This window comes from Heliangelus exortis, chromosome 8, assembly GCF_036169615.1.
Source record: "Heliangelus exortis chromosome 8, bHelExo1.hap1, whole genome shotgun sequence".
Lineage (NCBI taxonomy): Eukaryota > Metazoa > Chordata > Aves > Apodiformes > Trochilidae > Heliangelus > Heliangelus exortis.
The window spans coordinates 20,937,690-20,956,104 of record NC_092429.1 but is presented as its reverse complement, the minus strand read 5'-3'; the positions used below and the strand labels follow the sequence as shown (position 1 = coordinate 20,956,104).

The 18,415-nt window shown below is 43.7% G+C and overlaps 1 protein-coding gene across 5 annotated transcripts in view; it reads right to left on the bottom strand.

Annotated features, from left to right (window-relative positions):
• NTNG1 (netrin G1) overlaps window positions 1-15,706 on the bottom strand; it is a 150,864-nt gene extending 135,158 nt beyond the window's left edge. For 4 of the 5 annotated variants that reach the window (XM_071750971.1, XM_071750969.1, XM_071750967.1 and 1 more), the window contains exons 1-2: window positions 14,542-15,174; window positions 9,092-9,807 (exon numbers count right to left, since the gene is read on the bottom strand). In XM_071750971.1, coding sequence (XP_071607072.1) covers window positions 9,092-9,337 — 246 coding nt within the window. In that variant the 5' untranslated portion in view covers window positions 9,338-9,807; window positions 14,542-15,174. Of the gene's footprint in view, window positions 1-9,091; window positions 9,808-14,541; window positions 15,175-15,618 lie in introns of those variants that run through there. The other variant, XM_071750968.1, reaches the window with a different exon arrangement.
• Between the last annotated feature and the right edge of the window lie 2,709 nt (window positions 15,707-18,415).

Sequence of the window (18,415 nt, the reverse complement as noted above, 5' to 3'; positions counted from 1 at the left end):
TGAAATCGCTCATGTGCATTTCCAGGCCAGCTCAGTGCCAAGGATTTTCATGTCCCAAGCTACACTTGTACTTGTAGATCAAGACTTTGTCACTGCAAGTGACCTGTAAAAACACAAACTTCCATATCTAAAATGTGTATCAACAGCCATTGTTTCTACAAGTAAATCAGGTACAGAACTACTTCTTATTGGTAAGTTAGTGAGATCAACATCCCAGTGTACACAAGGATGTGCATCTAGTCAGCAAATGACCTTAATTAGTAGCTGGGATTATTTTTGACTTTTCAGGTCCAGGTAGTACTTAAAAGCTTTTTACAAAGTCTAAGAAATACTTGGTTTCATAGATCTCTTACCTGATTTGGGCTACTCTTAAACACATATGTGTGGTTTTATGTATCAAAAACTGAAGCTCTGGCAAAACAGTATCAGTATTGTTTTAAATAAAACAACAAAAAGCAGAGGTTGCTCCCACAAATTTAGCCCTTTCTAAACTTTGTGGATAAAAACAAATGACAGGTTTTCATACTTGTATAAGGAGATAGATAATTCCCATACTTTGTACACAGGGACTGCTAATGCTTGTCTGGATTTTCCCCCCTCTGCTCCACATCTTAGAGCAGAATGAATGAGAGAACCTGATTACTATCTCAGGCTGTACATTTAATTTTTCTGGAATGCTCAGGCAGAATATTGTGGGCTTCAATGTCTGCATGGGTTGACTTGGGCCAAAAATGGGACTGTCTGTTTTATAAGTAACATAAGTGTCTAAATATTAAAATCATTATATGGGAGTCAACTTATCGACTTCTCCCTTCTTGAAGCACTGCAGAGGAGCCTGCTAACCAGAACAGTTCTCCTGATGTACACAGGGTTTGCAAGACTCTCAGCTGAGTTCACTTGGCTTTGTTTCAACTTACATGCTTAGAAATGGAAATTTTAATATGTGGATGGATGTGCCACAGGACTCGACAGTTGGTTTCCAGTGATTCTTAGCTGTTACTAAGTACAAGCATTTCAAGAAAGAAACATGAAATTCTGGGGTTTGGAAACATATATACACTAAATGAAAAAAGAAAAATATGTTTGTCCAGATAATTTGGACAAACCTGAGCAGCATAAAAGTAGCTCTGCTCAGTTCTGAGAAGTAAACATCTGCACTCTGAGACTTGCCCATCACAGTAGGAGGAAATATAGTATCACACTCTGTGTATGCTGTCTTCCAAATGAGACAGCAGCCTGGGAAGCCTAATGCTGCACAACTCACTTGGGACCGTGACGCATCGCGCCTCTGACCGCAATGTGCCAAAGCAAACTGCCTGCCAGCGGTGAGGGGATGATACTGCACCACTGCTCCTCCAGGCTGGCTGTGTGACACCAGAAGGTTAGAAAGCAAAGATTGCCCTGCTGTAAGGCAGATTTGCTCCCTTGTCCCCAGAAAAAATATCTCAGTTTGACATTGCCTGCTGCCACAGGCCTGCAAGCCCAGCGGGGTGGGGAGGTGATCTGCTGCCTACCCCTGACAAGGAGCACCAGCCAGGATAATGCTTCCCTGCATTGTCCTTCTGTATCCCAGTAAATCCTGTCAGGACAGTCTCCCTGCAGTGAGCCACAGACTCAAGATCACCTCTGCCTCATCAGACAAGTTACAATACATTGCTAGTAAAGATTTTATTTATAAAGTAGTATTGTTTTATTACAGAAGATGGCACTAAAGGTGCTGCTGAGGGGACATTTCTGGTCCAGTCACACAGACAGTAAGCCATTCAGATTCCCCTATGGATGTTGGAGTACCATTTTACAGTGGAAGCTATTTATAAAATTGTTCTTGGTCTTTCCACACCCAAACACCAGAATTCCAGCAGAGTACTTAGGCAGCTGCCCCCAGATACCTGCTTTGTCCCTGGGGGAAGGTGCTTTGGAGAACTAGGGGTGCTGAGGGCGCATGGGTGTACTTCAGCTCAGGTATCTGTGAGAACCTTATCAGCAAAGCCAAAATTGTCTCCAGCTAGAGGGTGTGGATGCAGCAGGGGGACAGAACAGCACAGGGATGCTGTGAACCATGGCACCTCCACCCACCCAAACCTCCCAGCCAACAGCAGCCATCTCGCTGGCCTGTCAGGAATTATCTGCTTGAAATTTTCTTCGTACAGAAGAAAAATGCTTTAAGAAAAAAACTTCACCCCAACAGTTTAAAAAATCAGTCTGAAATTAAACCACAACTAAATTATTCTGCTCTTGCCATGGCAAGCAATAACCTGCCAGTAAAAGGGATGTCTTCACAACTGGGTTTTGTTCTAAAATGTGCACTGCACAGCTCTCACCAGGTGACAGAAGCCCTAAAATAATTTCTATTGCTGAAATTTTATGTCATGTTATAATGTCTTGCTTTCTAAAATGAAGTATTGTAACAACAATCATTTATTGCTCATTGTGTTAGCTACTAATGTCTAATACTTTGGAGGAGTAAAAAAATTAGAAAGCAAGTATCAAATGAAATAAAGGCAGTGTTACAAGTAGTAGTTAAGCAGTTTCTATGAAGTGTATTTATAAAACATACATCCCGTTAAAATGTTGCACTTTTACACAGAGTAGTGATATGTGCCTTAAAACTGCAACTGAGAAAAAGTAGAAGTTTTCATTTAGGAGCCCTGGTTTACACCCAAATATTCTTAACAGCTCAAGTTCTTTGTGCTGTGCTTTTGCTTTGTTTAAAGATTGAAAACATTCCAGTATTAAAAGTGTAACGAGGAGTAAAAAAAAAAAAGGCAACTGGATTGGAGTAAAAAAAAAAAGGCAACTGGATTGAGCTTCATTAATGATTTACTGGGGAATCTTGATGTGTGATAATGAATAAAATGCAAATGTCTTTTACTGGCAATCCTCAGTGTTGATTTATGAGAAATTATTAACTTTTAAATTGCTTCCAGTTGGAAGAAAACAGATTTTACCAAACCAATTTTTTTTTATTCCTGCTGTCATTTACTATATCCATTTATTTCTCTAACATGAAACAAAGTGCTCCAAGTAACAAGGCAACTCTGAAGCATTTGGGGGCAGGCTGCTACCAAAGGCACGGCTAGGCTGTCACCTTCATGCCAGCCAGGGGAAGGGAGCTGGAGGGGGGCAGCAGGAGCCAAGGGTCCAAACCTGTGCTCCTGGTATTCCTCTCCTCCTGCCAGCTGCTCTGGCCAGAAGCTGGAGTGTAAACATCAAGGTGGTGCTTTTATGGCAATGACCATGGCAGTGGGCTGAGGTGTCCTGACCTAGGAGAGGGAGAGGAGAAGGGGCAGGGAGGCTGGAGCTAACTCACTGTGTAGGTCTTGCAGTCCTAGAAACAAAGGGAAATGTGTAGTAACTTAAGAGAAAACACCAAAATAAAAATCCTCCCTGAAGGATAAGGAGGTTTCCAACAATGCAACACTTTGATTAATGCTCAAGAGTTCAAAATAGATGTATGTAGGTATTGTAGATAAAGTCTGCAATAACTTTGAGCTGCACACTCCTTTAAAGTACAGAACTATGAAAAACCACATAAAACAAGACAGTAACAATAGTCTATTCTCTTAACTCCCCGTTCCCATTCTTCTCCGTGCCACCTAATAAGATTGCACAGGTGGAAATAAAATGAAGGATCGTGTGTCCATATTTAGCCCATAAAAGAAAAAAAGCTTTCTTTTAATCACTTAGAATCGCTTAGAACTATTACTCAATGCTGTTTTAAAATGTCTTACCCAAGTATGTATGCATGCCAATATGCTTTCAAAAAGTATGGGTTTTTTTTCACATTTTGATTTAGACATTATTCACAAGAATATATGTTAATTTAATTACTTCAATAAGCATAATAATGGTATCACTAACTACACTACAGAGTAGTTTCCCTTTTTTAAGGAATATGAGCCTACATGTAATTAAAGGAATGACATATTAATGATGCTGGAAGTCTCAGAGGGAAAAAAATTAATGTCCACCTCATAATATTATGCCAGAATTACATGCACAGAGGACTTTTTAATAATCTTTGTTTCTTAATTTAGTTTTGATTGGCTAAGAAATACACAGTAGTGCTCATGGGCTCAGATTTCTACTGTCATCAGCATTGCTACTCTATAAATTGTACAAATGCACAAGAATCTAAAGGCTTATTTTCAAGCTTCTGTTTAATCTATGAAGAAAATTAGTTGCAGGTAACAATAAATGCCATAAATTTCATCATTTTTTTAGCCATTGGGATGTAGGATAGTGTTATGATAGCTATGCATAAACATCACCAGAAAATTATTTTTTCTATCTTGCCATTTCAGCCACAAACACAGGTTGGTAATGTAAATTCATCTGCAGTTTGCAAAATACAGCAATAGCCACTAGGAGCCTCCTGGTTAAGCTCCTGATGAATTTACACACTAATCCTGGCAAAGGTTTGACTGCAAACCCCACGCTCAAGTTTGGATTTCAGCACAGTGGCCAACTGGTGTGAAGGGCAGGTGTGACTGTGGGGTGAAGGGGACCCTTGAGCTGTGAGCAGCACCACGGGGGCTCCCAGTGCTCATACCACAACCAGCAAACATTTTAGGAATAAATGAGATAGAAGCCACCTATGCACTGTTCCTGTAGGGCAAAAGATGGTGATGGTTGTAAGTCATATTTGTGTCTTTTTATAAGTGGTCAGACTTGGGAAATTTTAACAGAGAGGGAAGTAAATTTCATCAGCTGTAAGTTACTCCCGGGGATTCAAAGCAGATTTGTTTTGTAAACTGAAATGCTGCAGGCCACAAGAAGGAGCCCACCCAGACACTTAAATGTTTGCTCAGAGTATCTCTCCAGGGATTCCTGCAGTTCTGAAATCACAAAGTAGCTTTTTTTGTCTTCTCTCTGCCCCATCTCTCTTCTCCTAGGCCAACTGTGGTGCCACACACACTTGCCACTGGCAAATGCTCCAAGTTCATGAATTACAGATCCACAGCACCATGACTATCCAGTCCAACTCTGTCACTGGCAAAGGATGCCTGAATTTCCTTGAAAGAAGACCACAAAAAGCAGATATGCATCATCTGCCAGCACACATGCACCAATTGAAGCAGTCAGAGATTGCTCTAAAATGTACAGGGATGCCAGATCAACCCTCTCCTCAGGGGGCTGGTTATTCTCCAGGCAGGAGGCATGTTACCTGTTGAGGACGGATGCTGTCATGTCCTCCTTTGAGACACAAGCAACTCCACAGCCAGAAACTGTGAGGGTTCACTGCTTTAAGTCATTTGTTCATATGTTTCTTTTGTGAATCTCCCTGCTCAAGAGAAACCCTTTCCCAAACCTTAAAAATCCTGAGCAACTTTAAAAATTATGAGATTTTAGGCAAATCATAATTTGGAGGACTATTTACTTGGCCTTTTGCTTTTTGAGCTATTCAGTGTCATTAATTTTCAAACTTTGCTCTGCAACCAGAAAGCCTAAGAAAATACATATGATGCTTTAAATGAAAGTTGAGAATTTCATGTAATCATAAGACTCCGGGGGTTTGAGGTTTCACAATAATCTCATGAGTGCCAACACTGAATGTCACCAGAAACTATAATGTTATTCTGAGGATAGATTGCATAAAAGCAATTATGTCATAGTTTTCCTGCTGTACATTCCCAATAATACCTATAGACACTATCCCGCAGGAACTGCCATGTGGTGAATTCAGCTACCAAATACAGGAGTGTTACTTTTTGCAACAAATCTGCATGTGCAAAACCTCCTTATTCGGGTCTGTCAACTAAACAAGCTCACCAACTAAAAATTCATAATGGACTTGTAAGAACATTTAATTCCATGGGGAATTTTCAGAAATAAGTAGGAGGAAAATTTTACCACTACCCGCCCAACTCCTCTGTATTTTATGCTCGCCTGCATTGCAATGCATGACTGCATTGTGTCTTAGTGCAGATTATTACCATGTCCCTCACAGATTGCCTTAGATTTTACCCAATCTCCCATAAGGTCTTGAGTGATCCTCTTGGCCAGGTTGTGTTTCAGGGATATCATCTGTAGCACAGTGATAGCTGACACAGAATCAACAGCCAGTACCTTAGTCTGTAGGTCCTGAGGTGAACAAAGAATTACCAAGCTTGATCAGAGCACTGATACGGAGATAAAATGTGAGGCTGCTCCAACCTTCTCTTCCAGCAGACACATACTGACTGTTTTGCACCTTCACCTATTGTTAAAATATCTGAAAGTACCCATCCAAGGCAGAGGGAACCTCATTTCAGTAACAGGAGACTGGCACACAGGTTTAGCACACAAATATCCAGTACACACAACAATAAAACTAAGCATTTGTAGAAGTCCATTGGGCACCTCACCTGGATGAAGAGAAACCTTTGGTAATCTCATTTCAGATGTTCATTTGCACATTTTTTAGTGCAAAAACATGCCCAGCAGGAATGCACTCTCTTCCAGTGCCCACCTTCTCCAAGTATGTCAGCACTATCTTTGTAACTCATTTTCTAAAACTAAAAACAAGCACAAAACTCTCCTCATTGATTTCAAAGGCTCAGCCCTACAAACTTGTAAAATCTAATTTGAAGGAAATGTGTAACCTGTAGCTATAGTGCAGATAAGACATGCAGCATTTTTAGGGATAAGAGTGCTCTGCTGCTGTGCAGCACCTCGGGAACATTTTCCTGATGTTTCAAGTCAAGCCACTATCAGTGTATATCTGAATACAGTGTATATGTACAATATGCATTTATACTGAAAGCAAATACATCAGTTTATCAGGTAGCAGTCAGTCACTCTACACTTGCACCACTGAACAGACACCTTCCTTGGGCACGCTCTCTTCACCTCTCCCTGATTCTTTCTTTGCTTTTCATGTCAGGATTCTGGTGACCTCCTACATCTCAAGGGCTTACGCAGCAAGTGAGCTACAGCTGTGATGTCAGGTCATTCCCAAGCAAGCTGTCCTCCTGTAACAGTATCAAGGACCTTGCTAGGTGAAACATTTTCAGTGGAAGTTCTGGCACTATTTTTAATATTTAGATTTAATCAAAAGGTCTTCTGTTTTGTTTCTTTTTTTTGTTAAAAATCATTATTCTAATAAGAGAGTAGGCTGATCACCAACCAAGGCCTTAAGAAATTTTAAAAATTACTTAAGACAGGAACTGCTGCAATGTTTATCTGCACTAAAAGAAAGGAGTAAGCTGTGCTGGGCTGCCTCTTTTACATTAAAAGAGCAACTTCTTTTATTCACTACAGGATGGATTGCTACATGTCACTGACTGAGGGCTAAATCAGAGATATCAGATATCCCTCTTCTGAGGGAGAAGCTACATTTAGAGAAAAAGACTATTAAGTGGGACACATTGCTTTTATTTGTTTTTAACCTACACAGACTTGTGTAGTGGTGTAGCTACAGACTTGGGGAAGTGTGGTTAGAAAGCTGTAAGTTGGAAAGGGACCTGGGGGTATCGGTTGATAGTGGACTTAATGTGAGTCAGCAGTGTGTGCAGGTGGCCAAAAAGGCCAATGGCATCCTGGCTTGTATTAGGAACACTGCGGCCAGCAGGAATAGGGAGGTGATCACCCCTCTGTACTCAGCTCTGGTGAGGACACATCTTGAGTACTGTGTTCAGTTCTGGGCACCTCACTATAGGAGGGACACAGAAGTGCTGGAGAGTGTCCAGAGAAGGACAACAAAGCTCATGAAGGGCTTGGAGCACAAGTCCTGTAAGGAGTGGATGAGAGAGCTGGGGTTGTTTAGTCTGGAGAAGAGGAGGCTGAGAGGAGACCTTATGGCTCTCTTCAGCTACCTCAAGGAAGGTTTGAGCAAGGAAGGAAACAGCCTCTGCTCCTTAGTGACTGAGATAGGAGCAGAGGGAATGGATGGAAGCTGCACCAGGGAAGGTTTAGGCTGGATGTTAGGAAACATTTTTTCACTGAGAGGGTTGTCAGGCATTGGAATGGCCTGCCCAGGACAGTGGTGGAGTCACCATCCCCAGAGGCATTTAAAAGGCATTTGGACCTGGTCCTTAAGGACAAGGTTTAGTAGTTAGATTATGGTGTTGGTCAAAGGTTGGACTGGATGATCTTGGAGGTCTCTTCCAACCTAAAAACTCAGTGATTCTGTAAACAGTGACTGCTTGAAGCTGCTTGGAGCTTTAGAGTGTCAAACACATGTCAGCAGAGATGTATTAGTGGGCAGAAAGCAAGTGGTGCAGTCAAAGGTTCACAGTGAATGTAATCTATTCACATAGTACCACAACTTATCACGTGGCTATCATCTTGATGGAAGTAGAAAGCAGCTGCACGCATGCACATAATACCCTAAATGTGTGTGGTTGGACCTGAACTCCTTACAGAACAGTAGCGACTGAAAATTACACCATAAGGCATTTAAAAGCAAATTTCCTTCCTGTGGGGATGCTGTCACACAGCAATGATGACTTCTATACAGGCAAATAAATATATTGCAGGATGTTCTTAGTTATGATAACCTCACTTACCAGAACTGTTTTTTTTAATCTAAATTATGTAGGTAATGTGATGTATATTTCCAGTGCTTTCTTAAATAGATATAAGTACATATGTTTTGCATCTCAAACTGACATTTTCTAGACAAGGATTTCTGTATTTTAAACTCAATATTTAGCAGAAATATTCAGCAGCAAAGAAAATGAATTCTCTGTGTTTGTGATGAGACATAAGTTACCTACAAGTTGAAGATTTTCTTTAACTTGAATGACCTCTAACAGCTTGATCTATCGAACACTTCGGAGCAGCACAGCTGTAAAAATTTTATATATATATACACATAGTGTACATCTGATGTTTTATACCTGTACAATTATTTACCAACATTTCCAAAACTAATCTCCAATTTTAGCAGCATCTGAATTAAGGAGCTTGACTTTGGTCTCTTTTAGTTGGCTTGAATGCCTACAGTTTCAGTCATGGAAGAAAGCTGTCAGTAGTTGGTAGAGCTGGCCCCCACCTGCACAGTCCATCCAGACCAGGTGTGGACATATGCTCTACAGGGCTTCCACTCTGAAGCCATATATTACAAATATATAGCTATTAATTATGCAAAATTAAAAGCTTGCCTTACCATTGCACAGAAAGTCTCAGGAGGATCTCCACATGTTACGTCTGGGGGATCCAGAGTCACTTTTACATATTTGATCATGTCTCTGGCTTCTGGTTGGCAGGCCATGTAATCCCATACTTTGCCTTCTTCTGTGTAAATCTGTGTCTTGCACACATCATAGTGTCCCCACACGGAAGGGTAGTGCTGCACCATGGAGGATACAGTAACCCAGAGGGCATGAAGTGACAGGAATCTTGACAAATACATCTCTAAATCCTTTTATGTTAACTTCAAAAGGATGCTTGGGAGTGATGTATGTGCAGTCTATAGATAATATATATATATACACATATTCATAATCATGTATATATTTTATAAAATAGATTCAGACTTAAATGTGAAGCACTGGGACAGAGTTTTTGTTTCACTATGTTGAAGACTTTGGTAGAAGCCACCCAGACCCTGATGACAGCCTTTCACAGCAACGTAGCACTTGTCCTTTGTCTTATAGCTTATCTGTCAGGGTTTCTTGGAAAAGATGTCCAATAGCAGATAATAATTTGTGAAGTTGCAGGTGTTAAGCTACACTGTCGATAACCCTGAGTGATCCTCCATGTTCAGGACTCACGGGGGATGCTCAGACGCACTGATAAATCAGTATCCGAAGGTAAAGGATGAGCGTCTACAGGCTGGTGTCTGTTTCCCATCAATCATTCTTTTCTTCTGCCACCATCACCCTTTAAGAAACAATAAGAGTTAAGAGTTATAGTCCAAGAATCAATGCATTACAAAATATAAGATATGTTGACATTTTGGAGGTTTGATGCAATATAAAGCAAACTGGTATTATATGGATAACCTTTACCGTGGGTGCTGTGCTAGAATGAACAAACTACAAAAATCATTCACAGTGAAAAGTGTTTTGACATGAAGGATTTAGCTTTTCTCTAACAAGACAGATTTATAACATTCCAGGTGAGTTGCATGTTTCTGCTTCCAAAACTGCATTTTCACCCTAGCAAAACCAGAGAGCAAACTACTGAACTCAGCCATTGCCCAGATCATGCAGACAGGCAGGGAAGCAGGCAGCAGCAGGAAGGCTCTTTTATTAAATTGACACAGCTATCAGGGCTACCAGGTGCTGACAGTCCCTTGGCAGAGGACCTCAGCGAGCACCAACAGCCTTATGCATTTCTTAGATATTTTTTTTTAAGAGAAACAAAGATACAGCAAGCCCACTATTTTTAGTTTGAAATTTAACATTAGCATTGGAAAAACTTTGATCCTTTTTTTTTCGTATAAACTGCTATTTACTGATCACACTAATGATAAACTACTGATAAAGACAGTGGTTAATTTGTAGTTTCCTATAAAGATGCTTTCCCCCTCTGTTATGGCAGCCTCATTTTCCTAGGTTTGTAGGCAGGGGTACCTGTGTACTACACGTTTATTTCATAGCAGATGCACCTCTTTTCCTCTTTAGAAAACAACAAGAAATTCCTTTGGTTTGTATCATCTCAATCATATTACAGGTGTAAAATCTCAGGATACTATTACAATGACTTAAATATACATTTGCTAAAAAACACAGGTAAAAATACAAATTACGTGCAAGGAAAACTGCATGGACGGAGTATGTTTCTTAAGAGAGACAAGGAAATCCAGGACTAGGAACTCCAACTCATTTCTGTCAGCCTGCACCTGGTGGCCTTCAGCAGCAAAAGACAGATGTTAAGAAAAAACTGTAAGTCACCAGTTTCTGCAGCCTGCTTTGATTGTTCCCAGTTTTAAATTATGCCAAGTGTCCTGAACCCTCCGATATCCCCAAACCATGGGAAGTGGTATCTGACCTGGTGAGCTCCTTACCATGTCGCTTCGGTAAAACACATTTTCAAAACTTATCAACAAAATATTTGCCAGTGGCCTTCCTATATTTAAATAGTGCTTCATCATAAACTGAGCTAAACTACAGACACTATGAAATGCTAACAGATGGTTGACTCGTGTTTCCATAGCAAAGTAATTTACAATAATTGCCGTATGGACGTAAATGCAATTTTCCATTATATTCATTTTTATCAAGTTACCGTACATTTCTCATATATTTTATCAGAACATGCAGAGAATAGCTGAATTTTCATGCAATAATAATTCTCAATTAGTTCAAATATATTTAAGCTTTAACTCTGAATTCAACATAGAAGTAGAAATATCTAAGACCAAATTAAATCTTTTAAAGAAGCACATTCTGTGGTACCACTGTTTTTTTTTCAGCAACCTGACATTCTTTTTTGTTTTCAGTGAGAATGTTTACTTATTATCTTGTATTCAATAATTTGGAGAACACTTTCCATGTCATTCAAAAGAATACGCTCATACATTTTCCCTCTTTCCAATGCATTTTATTATTTTTGCAGGGGGAAAAACCCTATAGTTTAGAACAGTCATTATACAAAAGGGAAACAACTGCTAAAAAAGGAGGTAAATAATTTTAAATTTATGACAGATCAAAACATACTGTGTATTGGGGAAGGCTTAGTCAAAGCTGGATAAATTATGTGAATATCATGTTTCTGTGTAGGAAATTTAAATTTAATTTTTAATTCACTAAATTTAATTGTTCTTATACAAGTCTGTATATTCAGGCGGAAATAGATTTGTTTTCCTTAATATTTTCACATCACCCATGATCTTTTTTTTAACTGCTGAGACTCAAATCCACTATATAAACAGGGCTGGATAAGGCTAAAGTAATGTGTAGCAAGCCACTACCTTAACACTGTGAAAAAATACTTCCTATATAATGAATTCTCATTAATGTAAGCCAGAGTCATAATGATGGTCTTTACACAGAATTATAGACTTTAACATTGATCGAATTTAGTGCACTGACAAGGAAAAAGTGCAGAGGAGTGCAAGACATCTGAGCATTAGGCAGCTGTAGCAGTGTACAACAGACATTCCTGACAAGAAGCAGCCAATTATAGCTTAAATTTCTGGCATATAACCAGTTCTGATTAATAGTTTTCCATTACATTACAGACATATTATTAATGTATTAAAAATGTCAAGCTTTGGCAAGCACAAATATGACATGGCTCAGTTAGTCTGCAATATCTTCTTTTAATGAGCTTCCATTGATACAGAGAAAGATATTGACCAAAGCACATTAAGGATGATATGCTGAGCGCTGCTGGGGTTCTTCTGATGGAGCTATATGATTTGTCTTGCTTATATTTATTCCTGCAGAGTCACTCATGACATGCATTCTGCATTTCAGTGCTCTGTTGCTAAGGACATAGCTATTTGAATTATCCCATTAAAAATGTTTAGAATAACATTTCTGGAGTTTACAGCTGAATACCAGTTGCGTAGTGCTAAGCCTCTAGCTGTGAGGAACACAAAGTGGTAGGGTTTTTTTGTCCCCAGTAGTTCCTGTGTACAAAAAAACTCCCAAACAATTAAATCAAGAATAATTAAAGACTGGTGCCTCAAATCCCTTGCACCCCACTGGTTGCACATCCTGGGTATGGGGGGGCCCACATGGGTGACAAAGAAGGAGCAACACCCTTAATACCTGAGGGTGAGGGAAGGAGAACTGCTGGAAGCCCATGAGCTTATGTATGCAAAGCCTCTGGAGCAGCCGCTCCCGGAGATCTTGTGGGGCAACTGAGAGGCATTTCAGGCTTTGAGCGGGCTCCCATGTGCAATAGCCTCTTCAATATGGAAAACACTGGGAGCCACCCAGGAGGTGACAGTGCTGAAGGCCACTTCTGCTGTCTCTGCCTTCACCAGAGCATTGCTTCGCTGGAAAGTGTTGGGCCTTTATGCCAGAGTAGCCATGTTGCAGCCATTTGAAAAGAAAAGCACGCAGCTGATCTCCAAAATCAGCTCTGAGTAAAAGCAGCTCTGAGCACAACAAGCATCCCCTCCCAGATGGGTAACTCGCAACTCACAAAGCGTTTTAATTCTGCAGCCTGAGCAGATACCCCCCTTCTGTGCCAGGTGAAGAACTTCGTATCTTGTCAGCTGTTGTAAGCAAACACTCCTCCTCTGCCTCTTTCCATCACCACGAAAATCCACCCCCTTACCCAAGTAACTCCCTCCGCACAAACCGCGCCGGCCGGACGCGCTGCATGAGCTCCCTCCCTGCCCGGGCAAACCGCACGGGCGGGCTCCGTCCTGGCCTCCCCCTCTGGCAAACAGCAGGTACGCGAAGGAGGCACTAAAATAACAAGCAATCGCCGCTCACACAAAAAGTGCATGTGATAAAGTGCACACTGCCACTGCGCACGAGTAAGAACGAGAGACAAACCCGCTGTTGTAATGCCCGGCAGCCTGAGGAGAAATGGATTCTGTATCATTAAGCAAGGCAAGGAGCTCTGGCTGCCTCCTCCCAGCCTCGGCATCTGCAAAATAGGGTTTTTTTTCCAAAGAAAACAAATTTTAAGTTTGTGCAACAAATAGCTTCAGCAGAATCAAGCCCAGGTAAAAAGATACTTTGTGTCCACTACAGTTATTAACTATTTATAGGTATTTCAGAATGTATGAACTAATATGTATTAGAAAGCAGAATTAGTTATCATACCTGCAACTTAAAACATTTAATGAAAACCAAGTGTTTTATACCTTGCTACACACAGACAACTTGGACATCTCGTACGTATAAAACAACGGTATTTTTAAAAAACCAACACCACAGCCCAACTCCTTTTATAAATGAAAACCATTCATCTATGCAAACAAGATGGGAAGCTGTATTTAATGATTCAATACATAATTTCTGTCAATACTTGTATATTTCAAGCAATGCCTTTGATGATGCCTTAGAACTCAAGTGCTGCTCCAAACAAAGTTTAGATTCTATTTTTATCCAGCTAATTTAGCAGGAAAAGTTTTTCCTTGCCTCAGGAAGAATTTAAAATGTCAATACAGATTGGCTAAAGAAAATAAAATAGTGTTCTGCTACCAAAAAAAACTGGAATTGGGCAATATACTTAAATTACTATGGTTTTCCTATATCATTATTTGCTGAGTGACACCTCATACTGCTGCCTTTACCTGCCAAGTATAATCAGCTGCAAGCATATGGAGTAAAAGAACTTCAGCTATTTAAATTTTACAGCCTTTGTACACAGCAACTTTAAGTTTTTCCTCAAGGATCTTTATAATTGTCTTACTGCCTTAAATGTCTTTGTACCTAGCATCAATATGTTCTGCAGGTTTTTCCTCTCTGAATTTAAGTTAGTATTTGGGGCAGCTGCGGATTTTTTCAATCATTATTTTTTTACCTCATTAAGGTAATATATGCTTCTCGGGCAATCTGGAGGACAGGGCTACTAAACTTTCAAGGCTTGGTGTGAGCTGATGACTTTCTAAAGCCTGATGGAGTTCTTAGCCTCAAAACTGCATGCAAATGAAAGCCTAATGGACCTTGAATTTGTTCTGTGCTACTATCAGATTTTACATACGTGGCTAGAAAGTTGGTGCCACTTCATAGCAGTGTCACGGGGTTGAGGGTTGATGGCAAAGTCCACGACTCCATGAGAATATCGCCACTAATTCCTGGAAACTCTCTGGTAAACATCCTTTAAAGCTCAAAAAATATGGCAGAAATCAACCTTTATTTTTTTCCAAATAATAGTGGGGAAAAAAAAAAAAAAAAAAAGTCGGTGAAAGTTCTACTGTGGTATCCTTCCCTTCAATGGGCTGCTCAGGCCACAGCTTCTCATCCTCAACTGCATTGTCCTTAGGCAAGACAGTGATTTATTCCCTCTTTAAAAGCATCTCCACCGTTTGTTCCACTCACTGACTTTGCTAACATCTCCGCAGAAGTAAGGCTGACTCCTAGCACATCAGATCCAGAATATCGAAAAGTTGATTGCAGAACAATAAAAGTATATTCAGCAGAGGCCAAAAATGCACATGCACCAACTTTGAGAGTACAAAAGCATCTGTTTTATCAGGTCTGGCTGATCTGCGCTGCTCACCGCCATGGGGGGGGGTTCTTTAGGGGTTGTGTGTGTGTGCGTGTGAGAGGTTCGGAAAGCCGCCTGCAGTCGCCGATGCAAGGGAGGGAACCGTTTCAGCTTGAGTCCCGGTGGCCTGTCGGCCGGTCCTCTCGGCCAGCGGTGTCGACCCCTCCACCCTCGCACTGTCAAACGGGACTCCGCATCTTCCACGTCGAGAAGCGAGAGTGGGGGCGAGGGACGGGCCCCTCCCCACCGCCTGCGCGCCGCGGCCGCGCCCCTTCAAAGCCCCTCGCGGCCCGGCCTGCCCGAGCGCCGCGGAGGACGCAGCACCACGAAGGTACCGCCCCGGCCCAGCCTCGCTCCGCTCCGGCGGCAGGGGGCGCGCGGCCCGCGTCGATCCGCCCTCAGTTCTCCCTCGGTCCGCGACCCGAGCCTCAGCCCGGGGAGCGCGGGGGTGGGGGGAAACGCGCCGCACACACACACACACGCCCCGGCACAGCACAGACCCTTCGCGCCCCCCAGCCCCGTCCTCCCATCCTCCCAAGGGGTGCGGGATGGCGGGCGGGCGGTACTCACCGCGCGGGCTCGCCCTCGCCTCACGGCGGGGCGGCGCGAAGCCGCCGCGGCGCTGGGACGCGCTGGAGCTCCCTCGGTGGCGGCATGAGGGGCCGCGGGCCGGGCGAGGAAAAGTTGCCTGCGGGGCGCGGGCGGGGGCCGCCGCCGTCCCTAGGCACTTGTCGGCGTCGAAGTTTGGCGGGGCGAGGCGGCGGCGGGGCGGGCGGGCGGCTGGGCGGGCGGGCTGCCGCTCTCTGGCGCTCGGCGGGGCGGCGGGTGGTGCACGAGCGCGCAGATCATCGCCGCGGGTGCCGCACAGGTGCTGCCCGCCGGGGGTCCACGCCCGCCACCGCCGCTCAGGACGGGGGCGTCCCCGCGCGGGGCACCGGCGACCGCGGTAAGAGGCGCAGAAAGAGCGGTGTGCGGGGCTGGGCTGTGGCGTGGAAGTCTCCGGTGACGCGGCCAAACTTCGGACGCGGCAGCGCCTCTTCGCTTCGAAGCGACCTCCCCAAGACTGCTAGCGAGCGGGGCGGCGGCGCTACCCCACCTCCGGGCCCGCCACGCGCGGCCCTAGCGCCGCCGCCGCGCCCGCCCCCCCGCCGCCGCGCTCCCCGCCCCGCCGCCCCCGCCGAACGGACCGCCGCGGGTGGGGGGGGCACCACCGGCGCCGCCGGCCCCGCGGGGATGCCTGCCGCACTCCCGTCCGCAGCTCCGGCGGGGACAGGAGATGCCCGGTCCGGCGCGGCTGCTCCCTACCCACTGGAGCGGCCTTATTTTCCCTTCTTTATTTCGGCTTCAGTTGGTAACGCACATGAGGAGACCGCTGTACCCCAAGCCTGGGCGGGCTGGCCCGAGCGCCCCGGCGCTGCGGCGGGGACAGACAGCATCCCGCCCGTCAAGCGGGAGGGTCCCTCATTTGGGCTGGACGTGCCTGGAAAGCGCTGGTCCTTCCTCTGCCCACAGCCCCAGAGTGCCACCGAAACCGAGGGACAGTTACTCGTACTGTTGTAGTGCTGCTGTGACCACCCTTCTCCTACCAATCCTCATGGGCTTCAGAGGGGTGCGAAAGGTCTGTCCCCGCATTGTGGTCTGCCTGCATCAGCTCCACTTCTGTAGTTTAAATGAGAGACGAGCACAGTTCTTTCCGTCAGGCTTCTCCAAGCTATAAAACTGTTCAAAACTAACAATGTTTAGTGAGTCCTGTGTCAGAATTTTGTTTATTGCTAGCAACAACCTGGTTACTGAATTTCACCGGGTGCCAGCTCTGGGTAGCTGGACATTGGCTGTATTGTGAAATCTCTTAGCCTGTGTTTATCATTTCTTTATGTGTTAGGAGGTGTTAAATGTGTTTATGCAGGCAACAGTGCCATTGCGTTCTGTTTGACATTTTGCAATGCCAGGACGTAACCAGCAGGAAATGAGGCAATGGATTTCAGGTGGAGTAAGAGACTTGTTCTCAATTGGGCTATGGAACTTGGTAGGGTGTATAAAATAACTGACAGGAGCCGTTAAGGACGTGTTACCTCTTACCTGAGGGTGAGGCCTGCTAAACCAGCAAGGTAAAAAAGGTACCTTTTTTAGTACCTCACAGCTTTTGTTTTTCCTGTGTGGGTGGTGGTGTTGCTTTGCTCTTTCCATTCCTTCTCTCGCATCTCTGTGGCTGTGTTATTCAGTTATCATATATGTGGAAAAGTTATTTGCATGGGAAAGCTGGGAATAATCAAAGGGGTGCCAAAGTGAACTTTGGGGTTTTTTGGCCCCCAAAGCAGTTCTTGCTTTGTTTGCAGCCTCCCAGTGGAGGATATTTGTCCCTAAGCTAAAAGAATAGAAGACAAAAATGAGTAATTTTCCTCTTGAACTTGGAAGTGTGTCATGCATCAGGGCTCTGTCGGGCCTTTGGGAAAGGAGAGGGACAGAGTTTCCCTGCAGTTGGAAGAAATGGGTTGTTCCCTAATTACAAGGCAGATGGATAGTTGCACAGCAAAGTGCAAGACGCTATGCCCTAAGGCAAGTCCCTCCCGCAGCACATGCAGGAGGAAGAGCCCTGCTGCCCACGACCATTACTGGGGGCCTCTGGGATGTGCTCCAGGCGTGGTGTCTTTGTATGGTTGTGGGCAGATCTGGGTTTGCTGTTCACAAATGCTGCAAGGTAAATAGTTTGCTTGAAGAGGGCCCCCTCCCTTAGACTTGAACTGGGAGAAAAAGTCTCCTTTCCGTGCAGAGAGCACAGCTCTCTGCATTACAATAACACAAGTGCCAGAGGTGTCCTTGGCAGAGAGTAGGGCTGAGCATGCTGCACCTGCCTGAGGTGCACCCTGTGCTGCTCAGGTAATGTGTCCTAAATTTCACCCATGAGGCTGTGCTGGAAATTTTATGTCTGCTGCATGGAGTCTTAGTCCTGTCTGCTGAGACCATCACTTGGCTGGTGGGACTGGCTGGCCAGGGATTAGAGGCAGGACCAAGCCATTTGATACTTCAAACATGATCAAGTTGTTCTGCTAATGATATTAGCCTCTTCTGTATCAAAGCTGAAGCAGCTGGTTTGAGTGGAGTGTCACCAAGTCTGAGATTAAATGTACCATACTGGTAAATATAATGGTCAAAAATAAAATCCAGTCTGACAATGTGGCCAAACTTCACAGCCAAATTTTAAGCTCATTGGAATAAAGGCATCTTATTTAAATTCTTTCTCAAAGGCTGTTGCAAGTATGGAAAAGCAGATGGATTTTGGCAGCTAGAGGAGACTTGCCTGTGTTGTTTTTGTGCTTGTTAGTCATAAGCTGGAGTAAAACATGGAAAGGATGATGCCCTTATAATA